This window comes from Grammomys surdaster, unplaced genomic scaffold (assembly GCF_004785775.1).
Source record: "Grammomys surdaster isolate TR1022 unplaced genomic scaffold, NIH_TR_1.0 136, whole genome shotgun sequence".
NCBI classification, from domain to species: Eukaryota; Metazoa; Chordata; class Mammalia; order Rodentia; family Muridae; genus Grammomys; species Grammomys surdaster.
This window is the reverse complement of record NW_021604594.1, coordinates 14,039,053-14,053,377: the sequence shown is the minus strand read 5'-3', so window position 1 is coordinate 14,053,377 and position 14,325 is coordinate 14,039,053. Positions and strand designations below refer to the sequence as shown.

The 14,325-nt window shown below is 41.8% G+C and overlaps 1 protein-coding gene across 1 annotated transcript in view; it reads left to right on the top strand.

The window, feature by feature from the left end:
* Nucleotides 1-9,626, top strand: part of Myo3b (myosin IIIB) — a 335,931-nt gene extending 326,305 nt beyond the window's left edge. The window contains exons 32-34 of the mRNA XM_028763039.1: nucleotides 8,190-8,296; nucleotides 8,671-8,717; nucleotides 9,449-9,626. Coding sequence (XP_028618872.1) covers nucleotides 8,190-8,296; nucleotides 8,671-8,717; nucleotides 9,449-9,587 — 293 coding nt within the window. The 3' untranslated portion in view covers nucleotides 9,588-9,626. The remainder of the gene's footprint in view (nucleotides 1-8,189; nucleotides 8,297-8,670; nucleotides 8,718-9,448) is intronic.
* The last annotated feature ends 4,699 nt before the right edge of the window (nucleotides 9,627-14,325 follow it).

Genomic DNA, 14,325 nt, shown 5'->3' with positions numbered 1-14,325 from the left:
TCTGCTCTTGACTGTGATTGTGACTCTGAACACAGCATGCATGCATGTGTGTGTGTTCTCTGCTCTTGACTGTGATTGTGACTCTGAACACAGCATGCATGCACTCTCTCTACTCTTGACTGTGAATGTGACTCTGAACACAGCATGCATGCATGCATTCTCTCTGCTCTTGACTGTGAATGTGACTCTGAACACAGCATGCATGCATGCATTCTCTCTGCTCTTGACTGTGAATGTGACTAGCTACTTCATTCCCTTCCTAGACTCCCCTGCCATGATGGACTGTAACTTGGAATCATGACCTAAAATAAACCCCCTCTCCCCAAAGGTCCCTTTTGTCAGGGTTATTTTTATCACAGCAATGGAAAATCAAACTAGGACACAAGGAGAGGAGACCTCTGCCCAGCCAACCTTGAATCCTTCCAATATAAAAGCAAGGGATCAAATCAGAGTTACTTTGCAAGTTCATGATTTCAATGTGAAAATCTGAACTCCCAAGGTAAATTTCTTCATTCCTCATCCCCGTGAAGGCTCTGAGCATCCCTGAAACAGCTCACCTCTCAGGGTAAACAGAGACAAGTGGTTTCTTACCCTTTGGGAAGATTCTTCTATAGCTGGCTTTGGTAAGGATCTACACACTGTTCCCAGCTTTCCAGCCATATGATTCTTCCTGGATGGGAAAGGTTCTTTAGCCAGGAACCATCTTTCTCGGCCCTGGCTGCACATTAAAGGCAGGTAATGAGGTTTTATGTTTTCATATTTATGTCCAGGCCTTGATCCTGGCATTGACATTTTAAAAATTGATCAGCTGGTATAGTTTGAAGCAACTAGCCTCAGTGAGCCTGGGAACCCTGAGTTTGTTGTGGTTGTAGAAATGTTGCCTTTCAACATGTGCTCTCGATTCCTTAGGCCAAGCTTGTATCTTTAGGTGGGTTTGTCCTTCCCAAACTAAGATGAAGTAAGGAAAAAGATATTTTCAGTTGAAACAAGGTTCATTAGACAAAAGTGAAATGGGAGAAGTCTAGAGCCAGAAAAGCCAAGTCTTGTTCTTGGAAGCTACTTTCTGGAAGTATCGACACGAGAACTATGTACAGTGGTCAGCCTTGTAGGAGAGAGATTGTCTAGCTAACAGCTGGGTTACTGTCACCTCTAAATGCCCCAAGAACATCAGTCGAAGAGTGATGCACCCCCTTTCTGCATGGAGTTGGCAGGGCTCAGTAGATGGATTGTGTAACTGGTGCTATTGAAACACCCCCAGAAGTATAGCTTGTAATCCCTTATGGGCTTTGCCATCTGTAAATCTAGAACAGTGAACGCTCTGTTTGCTTCAAGAGGATGTTTTCCTTGGCAAGGGATGCTGGGAATGCATCATCCATAAAATGGCAATCAGATCAGCACTCACTGCTCAGAAACCCACCACACCTGCTAGGAATCATACGAGGCAGCCAGTACCAGTGACTGCCCCAGCATCCTCTCCTGTGTCCCAGGACTTCTGTTTCTTGGTCTGTCCATCCCTCAGAGACAAAGAACCTATCCTGTTCCCCAGGCTGCACACCCCATACTGCCCTCCCTTATGGCCTTGGCTTCCCACAAGCCTACAAAAGAACTTTGTAGGGCAAGGGCATCAGTTGCAGGTGGCAAAGGTGAGACGTGCAGTTATAGAGAACAGCATTGGAGGGAGCGCTCATAGTTGACAACTCAGCAGGTCAAATAGAGGGGAGGAAGCCATTTCCTTCCTCATCTCTGGGATCCTAGGAGAGAACTGCAGAGGCTTACATTGTGCATGAATAAAAACTGCCAGACTTAACAACTAAAACTACAGTAAACTGGGGGGCTGGTCTGATGATAAGAGTGCTTGTCTCTTTTCCAGAGGATCCGGGTTCTGTTCCTTGCACCTACATGGTGGATTACAGCCTTCCATAACTCCAATTCCATCCAGAGGACAAAAAATCCTATTCTGGCCTCTGTGGGCACCAGCATGCACACAATGCACATACATGCACGCAGTGCATCCATAACTGTTGTACACATTAATGCATCCAGTGCATATCCATACATGCTGCACACATCCATGCACGCACACAGCACACAACCATGCATGCACATGGCACACATTCATGCATGCAAGTAAAACATTCATACATATGAAAGAAAACAAATAAGTTTACCTTTTTTAAATACATGAATCTGTATACCACTGGGTGTGGTGGCGCACGCCTTTAATCTCGGCACTCAGGCAGCAGAGGCAGGCAGATCTCTGAGTTCAAGGCGAGTCTGGTTTCTACAAAATTAGTTCTACAACAGCCAGGGCTATACAGAGAAACTCTCTCTTGAAACAAACACAACAACAACAAAAATACAGTATATTCAGGTAAGTTTCACTCTCAGAAAAGCAACCAGCAATTTTTTTATTTTTTTAAAACTTTATTACAAAAAACATTGTAAGTAAAAAAAAAAAAGTGCACACTGAAATTAATCAGACATAAAGACTACGTACTGCTCAATAAATTTCTATACAATTAAAACAGAAGCCATGATGCTTCGGGCTCTATCTTATTCTTTCACTATTGGATGCATTTGTGTGTGCTTGTCCTTCACTAAAAAGTGAAAAGTTCATGTCAGAGTTAAAATGAGATAGTTCTATATCCTCTGTCATATCTCCTGTTTACTACCTGCACTCAGACCCTCTTAATATTTAGATTTTCTTGTACTCATTTCTACATGTTGTACTGTACCCACATGTTCATTTACACACACACACACACACACACTATTGGCTAGGTTCTACAAATGAGTGAGAACATGATATTAGCTTGCTAATTGTACTCATTAAACAAAGATTTTTTTCCCCCAGTTATTTACTTGATTACTTACAGGTAATAATGGTGCCCAATTTTTTTTCCACTGACAAAGCACTACAACGTGGCTACACTCTTTGCAGAACATTATGACACAGAGACATATTAAGCTTAGGAAAAACTCTAATCCCATGCTAAGCTAGATGACTAGATTATGACAGATTCTAGAAGACTAGAGATGTCATATGCTGAAGCACAGTGTTTATGGGAGAAATGTTAAACTTGGTGAACTCCTAGCCAAAGCTTAATTGCATCTGAGACTCTGAAGAATGGCCACCCACAAAACAGTAAGCAACTTACGAGCGTAAGGTGGGTGTCACATCTTTGGTGAAGCTTTGTCAGCCGAGGGAAGGACGAACACAAGGCTCTGATCAGCTGTAAACATTATACAAAGTCCTGCTGAAATGAGCTGAACTCCAACTGAACCCAAAACTACTTCAGATCAATCTTTTGAGTTTTCATGGGTAGAATTCCTGTAACCTTCGAACTTCTGTGGGAGAGCAGATGGCAGCCTTGTACAACCATGTTCACAAAAGCCTGAACTCTCGAGAAGCCTGCTCATTAATCTTAGAAATCAGGAAGGAAAGATCACACGAAGGCCTCGGCGCCTTGCAGACTGCCATGTTGCAGAATATGGACTTCGAAAGCAAACAGGAAATGGTTGTATTGGAACCATCAGGAGTCTGCCTTAGTTCTGGCAAAACCGGTGCAGTGAGCCTGTGTGCCAAACAGTTTTCCAGACACTGGACTGCCAAGGGAGATGGAATATTATCTTGTAGTCCAGTTAGTATGCTTTACTTGAGCTTCTATTTAGCTTGAAACTTTTTTTTTTAAATCCTAGCACTCAGGAAGCATAGGCAAGCCGATCTCTGTAAGTTCAAGGCCAGCCTGGCTACATAGGAAAACTCTATCTCAAAAACAAAACCAACAAAAGAAATAAAAATCCTACAAACAAACAAAAGGCACTTGGGTTAAGACAATACCCTATAGTGTGGATGTATGTGTGTTAGAGGTACGAGACACAGGGTTGAGCCTCTTAATCGGCCTCTGATCTGGGATGTTATTCAAAATTTATCTGTTCCACTCTCGATTGGTGGGTCAAGGTAGGGGCATCCAGAATGGACAGCTACATGTGTCTACAAAGTTAGTGTTTTTCTAAGCATAGCTCTGTCAAAATTGAAGAAAAAAAGAACAAGCTATAAAAGTTCACATTTAAGAAACATAATTTGCTGCTCCTAATAGTCTTTGCTGAGCTACTCCATCTTAGAAATTTCTCCAAACATAGGATAAATGCTTCAGGACATTGGCCCAGGCCACAGAAGTAAAAATAAACAACTGTACATCAAGATTAAAAAGCTTTTATTCAACAAACGAAATAATTGACAGAATAAAGAGATAAAAACTTTGAATGGAAGAAAATACTTGCAAGCTGCATATTTAACAAGGAGTTAATATCCAGATTATAAGGAACTCAAAAAGCTGACTAGCAAAAAAAAAAAAAATTGATCATTCAAATTACCACACATACACAAAGTGAAGGAATAAATTTAAAATGTAAAGGTTTTTTAATTAGCCCCATGGTGGTAGTGTACATCTTTAATCCAGCACTCAGGAGGCAGAAGCAGGCAGACCTCTTATGAATTTGAGATCATTCTGGTCTATGGAATGAATTCCAGGACAGCCAGGGCTACAAAGAAAAACCCTGTCTTGAAAAAAAAATTATATATATGTATGTGCACATGAATGTGGTGTCCACAAAGGCCAGAAGTATAAAATCCCATACAGCTGGAGTTACTCGTGGTTGTGGACCATCTAGAAAAGCAATATGGACTCTGAACCACGGAGATCCCCTCCCTCCAACCCCATTTTCTAAAGAGGCAGTAAGATGGCTCAGCAAGTAAAGATTTAGTTAGAGTTCCCATTGCTGAGATAAACACCAGGACCAAAAGCAACTTGGGGAGGAAAGAGTTTACTTCAGCTTAGAGTTCCACACCACACTCCATCAATAAAGGAAGTTGGGTAAGCAGGAACTTGGAGTTAGGAACTGATACAGAAGCCACAGAAGAGCAATGCTTGCTGGCTTGCTTCTCATAGCATGTTCAACCTTCTTCCCTTGGTTTTTATTATTATTAGGTTGGGGTTTTGTTTTGTTTTGTTTTGTTTTGTTTTTTTGGTTTTGGTTTGGTTTGGTTCTTGGTTTTGATTGTTTTGGTTTTGATTTTGGTGATTTGGGTTTTGATTCTGATTTGGGAAGACTGACTTTGGTTTTGGTTGTTCTAGTTTTGGTTTTGGTGGTTTGGGTTTGGGTTTGGGAAGACAGGCCTTGGTTTTGGTTTTGGTGGTTTGGGTTTTGGTTTTGATTGTTTGGTTTTGGTTTTGGTAGTTTTGGCTTTGCAAGACCTGCTTCTCTGTGTAGCCCTGGCTATCCTGAAACTTGCTTTGAAAACCAGGCTGGCCTCGAACAACTCACAGATAGCGTGTACTGGGACTAAAAGGGTGCTCCACCACACCCCAAAAGCCTTCTTTCTTACAGCACCTAGGACTACCTGCCCACAGTGGCCTTCCACATCAATCACTAATAAAGAAAACATGCTACAGGCAAAGCTCATGGAGACATTTTCTCAAATGACTTTTGTTTGTGTCAAGTTGACATAAAACTGAGGAGGACAGGTACCTACCACCATATCTGACAATTTCAGTTCTGTCCCAGAATCTACATGATGGAAAAAAAGAGAACCATTATCCTCTGACATACATATCAAATCACAAGCATATGTGTGCATATACATACATACATATAAACATACATACACATATAAATATAAAATAATAGTAATAAACCTAAATAGGTACTTACCAAAAGAATCTACAGGAAAAGGCTGGCAAGATGGCTCAGTGGTTAAGAGCACTTGTTGCTCCTCCAGAGGACCTGGGTTTGGTTCCTAGAACCCACATGGCAGCTCAGAACTATCTGTAATTTCAGTTTCAGGGAATCCAAAGCCTTCTTTTGGCCTCTTCAATGGCCACCTGGTACACACACACAGTGGACAGACATGCAGGCGAAACACCCATATGCATAATAATAATTAAATTTTAAAAAATACTACCTAGTGTAGCAATTTTTCTACAGGATATATACCCAAAGGAAACGATGCCACTATGTCAATCCCACATCCTTTAAAACACTATTCATAATTACCAAGAAATGAAAACAGCCTAAGTGTCCATCAGATGATGCTAAAAAGAGCGTGGTCCATATGTACACTAGAATTCTACTCAGCTATATAGCAAAGATTGAAGTGCTAAAGTTTAAACAACATGGATAGAACTAGGTATGTTTACTCAAAGTAAAACAGGCAAGGACCACACCTGTCATTGGTGTGTGTGGAATGTTGGTTAGCAAAGGCCTGAAGACACAGAAGGAGGAGGAAAGGGAGAGCATTAATCAGTCAGTACAGTTCAAACAGGAGTAATCTGCTGTGCATCTCCTAGTCAGAAGAGAGAAGTGTGAACATTTTCCCTCTTATGGAAATAATGTTAAATATCCAAGATGGTAGATATGCTTGACCTAACTTAAACATTCCCTGGCATATAAATAGAACCATCAAATGGCAGCCCAATAATGTGTATATTTTAATGGTCTTATTATATACCAGTTAGTTCATGGATTTTAGAAGACAGCATACAAAAATGTATAAGAAAAATTTTCTCTATAATTTTCAACCAAAGTGGAAATTTCTACTGAGGTTAAAATATGATTTTAAACACAAAGCTCCAATTCATTTTTTTAAGATTTATTTATTTTTATTGTGTGTGGATGTGTGCTTTGCCCGCATGCATGTGTCTATGCATGTTGTACATGTTGTCACTGGAGATCAGAAGAGAGTGTCAGATCCTCTGGAACAAAGTCACAGATGGTGAGCTGCCATGTGGGTGCTGGGAATTGAACCTAGGTCTTCGTCAAGAGCAGCCAGTAAGTGCTCTTAACGACTGAGCCCTCTCTCCACCTCCCCCTAACTCACCTTGTGAATAATTAGCTTATCGTAAATATTCTATCCAGGAAATACCCTCTTCACTATGCTATGAGATTCTAGGACAATATCCTTTGGTAGGTGTGTGTGTTGACAAGAAGTTGAAATGACTGAGCCTTTTTATTTTTTTAAGATTTAAAAAATTTAAGTGTGCGTGTGTGTTTGTGCGTGTGTGTTTGTGTGTGTGTGTGCCTGTGTGTGCATTCCTCTGTGTGTGCATGAATGTGAGTACCCAAGATCAGAGTATCCAATTGTCCTGGAGCTTTCTTTCAGTTACAGGTGGTTGGAGGCTTTCTGACATAAAATCTGGGAACTAATCAGGTCCTCTGTAGAGTAGCAAACACTCTTAATCATTGAGCCATTTCTCTAGCCTGAACTGCTGAACCTTCACTCAGATATCCAACCAAAAGGATAGAAGAGTCCACAAAAATCATTGCTTAGAAGGGAAATGAACCATGGCTTCTCTGCCATGTGGTTTCTTAATCTCCAGTGCACTCTAGGTCCAGGATTTGAAATCAAGGCTAACTGGGAGAGTCAGCCCCATGAAATCAAGCAGTCATCCCTCTCCTCCTCCCTTATGTCACCTCCAGAGACCACATGGATCAGTGGCATGGTTCAAAGCACTTCAGTAAATGCTAGATCAAGCAGTGTTCCCCTAAAGTGCATCCCACTGAAAGATGTGCTCTCCCTGGGAGTATGTGTGCTCCAGATGTCTTTGAACTCTTACCAGAAGATGTGGTGTGAGCGGTGCCAGATTGCTTTGTTGTTCCTAATAGACTTTCCTACTCCAGGTACTCTCTAGGCAGAGGCTGGTCACCAACTAGCTTGTGCCTCGGCAATGTGGACAAACCAATTTGCTCTCTGTCACTCTGGGCAGGTGATTTAGGTTGGAAATATGCCACAAAGTTATGGATGCCAGCCCTATGCTTATGATTATTATTCCTGTCTGTCTGTCTGTCTGTCTCTCTCTCTCTCTGTCTGTCTCTATGTCTCTCTGTCTCTGTCTCTCTCTGTCTCTCTGTCTCTCTCTCTCTGTCTCTCTCTCCCTCTCTGTCTCTCTCTCTCTCTCTCTCTCTCTCTCTCTCTCTCTCTCTCTCTCTCTGTGTGTGTGTGTGTGTGTGTGTGTGTGTGTGTGTGTGTGTGTGTGTTGGAAAGATCGTGATAACATTGCTCCTAGAAGTGGCAAAGCTTCATTTAAACAGGACATGGCTTCTACCAAGTACATTTACACTAAGAACCATTTCCCAGTTCATTCTCCCAACTCCCGGCAAGGCTTGCAGTGAAGTTTCCTTGTCTGCAGGTTCAGAAGAAGGTCTCTCCCAGAAGCAGCGAGCACCTCGCAGACGGTGTCAGCAGCCCAAAATGTTGAGTAGCCCCGAGGACACCATGTACTATAACCAGTTAAATGTGAGTTCAAAGTGGCCGTAAAGCCGTTTTCCCGGCTTTGTTTCCAGTTAATAATTCTGTTATTAATACCTGTCCCAGCCCCTCCAGCCCCGCCCCCACTCTCTCCGGCTCTCCTCGTGAACATGTGCTTGGGCTCTTTATCTGGTGCTTTCATGTCAGGATGTCTGCCTTCACGGTGAATAATTGATGTGGTTTATCAAAGACGAGCAAGATGCATGCTTCATCAGGCTCACTTGAGCCCTTTGATCAAAAAAATTATGCTGTGACTTCTGATATTATCAGCATCTGCTTGCATTCAACACAAAATCACTTTGAATTAAAAATTAACGACTTGGTGCTTTTCTTTGACTGTGTGTTCTTGGCCCTATCCACAGGGAACTCTAGAATATCAAGGGAGCCAGAGGAAGCCAAGAAAACTTGGGTAAATATCTGTCTTCTTAGTTTTCAGCAACTGTAAACAGACGAGGTCCTTTGTGATATCACAGAAGAGGCAAAACTTTCCAGAGAGGCTTCTAAAAATACCCCACCCGGATATTGCCACCATTATTGACACTAGGGATTCTTTTCCACAGTAGCAACTACATACAAAACTTGAATCCATTCTGTCCAGAAAGGCTGAAATTGTCACCCAATAATAAATGTTATTCTCCTGATCATTCCAAGGAATTGTACTCATAATTGAAGATTGGCAGTAAGTTGTATAAAATTCTCCTTCTACAAGTATGAGCGTGTTTCCAAGTGTAGACAGGCGCTCCTTCTATGCTTAACACTTCCCCAGGCTTACCACTTGCCAGGAGGAGTACCTGGTCCATCCGTTTGTCAGCCTCAAAATGGAGGCCAGAAATGCCAGCAATAGTTGGCACCGCTCTGAACTGAGGCAGGTAAGGGGCAGACCTGTCTCTCAAGGTACCAGATGGAGACAGGTTACTTTATCACATAAAAATTAAGTCACAGTATGACCACAACTTTTAGACACTACTTACCAAGGCCCAGAAAGGTGAAAGTTTCATTATCAGACCCAAGAGGTAGGGACATTCAGAGCTGGTCAGGACGTAGCCCTGTCCAACCAACCGTACAACTTCAGATGGACTAGGGATGGTTGTGATATTTGTGTGATTTTTTTTCCTGTTGAAAATTCTCTTTTTGTTGCAGACAAATCAAAGTGCTAGATGGGGAAGACCAGTATTACAAATGCCTGTCCCCTGGGGCCTGTGACCCTGAGGAAATCCACTCGGCCCACCCTTTCTTCTTCCCCTCGTCACCCAGAGAAGACTCCTTTGTTCAACATTGAGCTGCCCTTTCCAGCCCCAGTGTGTCCTAGGTAAAAGCAACCATGGTAACTGATCATCTTAAGAAGAAGGCGCTATCCTGCGGTTCAGCTTCTTTGGACACAACCTGAACCTTGCTGAACAACTCACAGATTCCTGAAGATTCTGTCTCTTGCTCCCCTTCACCTGCCCTGCAACCTGAGTCACAGAATCTCTGTTCTTTTTGTCCCTTGAGAACACCTCTGCCGAGGTAATTCAGTCCTTTAGGCTCCCAACAGCTAAGATGAGGGCAGACAGACCCACCACAGGCCAGTTGTGAAATCTGATAAACTGTCTATTTTTCCCACCAAGTGGAATCCAACAATCTCCTTTCTACCCTTCTCTACTGCCAACCCCAACTTTGCTAGGGTTTTCTACATCTGCTTCCTCCTGAGTCAGGGTTTCCTTGCTGAGGATACTGTTTTCCAGGAAGATCGACCCATGGTTTCTGCTTAGAAACAAAAGTCAACATCCTTCAGATGCTTTCTACATGACAAAATGAATACCTCTGTTGCACACTGTTACCTTGAGAAAGTCTTCTGCTGATTACTCTAGCTTGACAGGAGAACCCAGTCACTCCAAGAATGAAAGCAGGAGAATTGGGGCTGGAATGCAGGCCACCTGATTTTGTGTCTGCATTCCCTGGCCAGCTGTCTCCACAGGATGTGAGAGGTGGCAGAAGAGAGATTCCATCTTGTTCATCTCTGTGTTTCTCAGACCTAGCCCGGGGCCTAGGAGAGTGGACACCCAGGGCATAAAAAGGAAGAGAGGGATTGCATTTATCTACATCAGGATGGCTGGCAGGCTATATGAGTAACCACTTCCGGATACATGAGTAACCACTTTCCTCACGCATAAGTTCTGATGTTTTGTTCAAGGTTAAGCTGTTCCTATCTAATCACATTATACTCAGTACAGTTCAGTACAAGCAACTTTCTTGAGCACATACCTGCGAGAACAATATGGCAGGTTGCTATGTGCCGTGAAAGTGAACCCGCTCAAAGACTCCTCTAGAGCAGATGGTCCTAATATTTTCTTTCTCTAAAATACTTTGTTGATTTTAGAAAAATACTTTAAAAGATATAAAAAATAGTACTGTCGGGGCTGTTTTTTTTTTCTTTAACAGAGGGCACTAGTAAATATACCCTGAACAGAAACAATTAAGTGAGGTTGGTGTGCTAACTTTGCCCATGGAGGTGTGAACGAACCTCTATATACACCAAACAAGACAACTGTGACAGATGGAAGATAAGAATCTACCCAAGTCTAGCCTCCTGAAGCAGTGGGTTTAACCAGGCTTCCTGAGCCTGGAAAGGTGGAACAGAGGCTAAGAGCACTTGCTCTTGCAGAAGACCTGGGTTCAGTTCCCAGCACCCTCATGTTGGCTCACAAAGATCTGTAACTCCAGTTCCAGGAGAACTGATACATTCTTCTGAACAAGGCACACATGTAGTTCATTTAAGGCACACATGTGGTGCACATACATACATACATACATACGTGCATACACATACATTCGAGCAAGACACTCATGCATATATAATAAAATAAATAAATCTAAGATGAAAATAACTGGGGTTACAGACAGGAGCATGGCTGTAGGGCTCCTTACAGAGGCATGGGCAGCTATATCACCAGAGAATAGCTATCCCCATAGCAACAGCTAACCCCTCAGGGAGAGGCAGAGTCTTATACACAGCCTTGCACACCTTTCCTGCTTCCATAAGAAAAATGTTAGTGAGCCCAGTCTTGCTCTGACTTCAAGAGGACAATGGGTACATCATGCCCAGAGGACAGAGGTCTACAACAGAAGCATTTAAAGAGCTCAGAAATTATAATACTATTAAAAACAGTTACAGAGAATTTTAGTAGATAAATTGTGCTTTTTTTTTTAAAAAGATAAGTCTTGGGTTTTTCCAGCTCTCCGTTGAAAAGGTAATGTTTCTATGGTGTGAGAATAAAGCAGACAAAACAAAAATAACGTAGCAGCTTAAGAAATAACGCTTAGGGTAATTCTGTGATCGAGTACTTGCATGCGCAGGGTTTAATCCCCAGAACAAGAAAGATGAAGAGATGAGAGGGAGAGGAAAAGCCTAGAATTTTTCTTTGAGTGCCTTCGGAAATTCCACTTTTATCATTGATTCATCTACTTTGATGAAACTTTTTCAAACTGTTGATAAAAATATTCATAACTTCCTGTATGTCCACATACAATGTAGTTGTAAATCTGCCTTGTTTCTTTCTCACTAAAATGTGTCTATGAATAAAGGTTAAAAGAAAAAGAAATAAAGAAAGAATCACTAAATCCTAACTCAGAGGCTCTGTCATAATTAATGGTACAGCTGTAACTCCAGCCAGTAGATGTGAAACTGGTTGGCATCAACGATAGCGTGTATAAAGTGGACTGGAGACGTTTCTCTTAGACTGTCCTTAGTGCCACGGATTCAGGTGTGATTCTTACCTCAAATAGATGATGATATATTATAACCTGGGACTTCATTTTTATCAAAACAATAACCACCTGGCTAGAAAAAAAATCTTCATTCATCCTTTAGATCTTTATTCTCTCCCGTATGACTTAATTCAATCCCTGTTCTTCTTCTCTGCCTTTTCCAGTACTATTTTATTACACTGACCTGGACTGCCTTTTAGACCGTACCATAGATAACTAAGCATTACTCTTTTGAGCTGTCCACTTTCAGTAGCATCCACATGAATATCTCCAATGTAAATAAAAGCAGCAGGCTGCAAGTTTGTGTCCAGAGAACCAGAAATGATTCTGGGCGTAGAACCTTTTGTAAAATATGCACTGCAGACCCAGCTGTGTGCACACAGAAGACTTAACTGAGTGAAGTATTACAGTGCAACCACCATATAAGCTCTCCTGAGGTCTAGAATAGAATGTTCTCTAGAATAATCCAGTTACACTAGGAGGCTCCCTCCTCTCCCTAGGCCCTGCACTTCCCCAGGGACACATACACTCACTCATAACTTTAACCGGAAAGACTTTCTTGACTGTGATGAGAGCTTGCAACATGTCCCTAAGCTCTACAGTTAGGCTTTGTCTCCTGTGGTTAAATTTTGGGGACTTTGATAACTTTGTTTTCTGAGACTGTTTCTCTCTAAGCATCCTAGCTAGACTAGCCTCAGACATGTGATCATCCTCAGCCAAAGCTATCTGAGCGCTAAGAGTGTAGGAGCGTGCCACTGCCCTGGACGGCTTTGGGGAGACACGTATAAATGGGATCACATAGTAAGAAATCCTTCAGAATATATTATTTCTTTCATCTAATCTTCCATTGATGCTGCACACCTATATCGTGGGATGTAAATATGATTTGGATGTTATCATGAGTGTGTAGTGTTCTAGTGGATGAAAACTGACAATGCTATTATTTTAATGGGGAAATGTAAGTTGTTTTCAATTTGGGGATATTTTGGAAATTGCTGCTGTGAGCATGGTTGTATGCATGTCTACTGGTAGCTACTCTCATGCTTTTCTGTTAGCCATGATCCTAGGATTAGAACCGAAATGCAGTAAAGCATGTGCTTCTTCACTTGGGTAGCCAGTGCCAACTGTTCTCTAGAGCAGTCGGACCAGTCTATAATGCCACTAGTGACTTAAGAGTTTCCCAGGTTGTCTGTGTTCATGCCAACTCGTACTATTAGAGACTTTTTCATCTAGGAATTCTGATTCATCTCTGTTAGAATCTCACCGTGACTCTAGCCTGCATACCCTTCATTAATAGTGATGTTGAACAACTTCATGTGCTTTGTAGCCATCTTAGATACATTCCTTTGTGATAGACCCATTTTAATTGGATTGGCATTAATTTAAAGGAAAACACACACACATGCACACACACACACACACATTGCAAATACTTTCTCCTCTAGGTGGCTTCCCTTTCATTCTCTTGAAATGTCTTTGGTGGAAAACAGTAAAAGTGTAATTTTAACAGTACAACTCGTTAGTCATTTCCATTTGGGTTAGAAATATCACAGGTACTTGCCTTCAGAAGCTCCTCAAAGTGATGTTCTCCTCTCTCACTTCCGTTCCACTCAACCAGGGCAATCATGCACTGGACATGGACAGTGAGTGTTTTGGCCCTGTTTGGCAAGAAAACCTTTCCCTAGCATTCTAAAACACTAACATTACATGAATCAAGGGCTCCTAAATGTGTTTCTAGATTCTAAATTCTACCCTCCATTCTTTTTTTTTTTTTTGGGGGGGGTCCAAGACAGAGTTTCTCTGTATAGCCCTGGCTGTCCTGGAACTCACTCTGTAGACCAGGCTGGCCTCGAATTCAGAAATCCACCTGCCTCTGCCTGCCAAGTGCTGGAATTAAAGGCATGCGCCACCACCGCCCAGCCTCTACCCTCCATTCTAATGTCTACCTTCCTCTTAAGTAATGTGGACTTACTATACACTTTAGCATAAGGAAGAGCAAATTCTCAGCATTCTTTTCCCTCAAAGGATGCTTCATTAATCTGGGCCTTTTTCATTTTGTAGTCAATTTCTGAGGAGAAAACCAAATGAGATGTCTTTGGAATTATCTAAAATCTGCAAAGTGGAAGAAATTGACATTTTACTGTAGGGATCTTTTTTGTTATGATTTCTTTTGTTGTTTGTTTATTTATCATTTGGTTTGGTTTGGTTTGATTTGGTTTGGTTTGGTTTGGTTTGGTTTGGTTTGGTTTGGTTTGGCTTAGTTTGTTTTT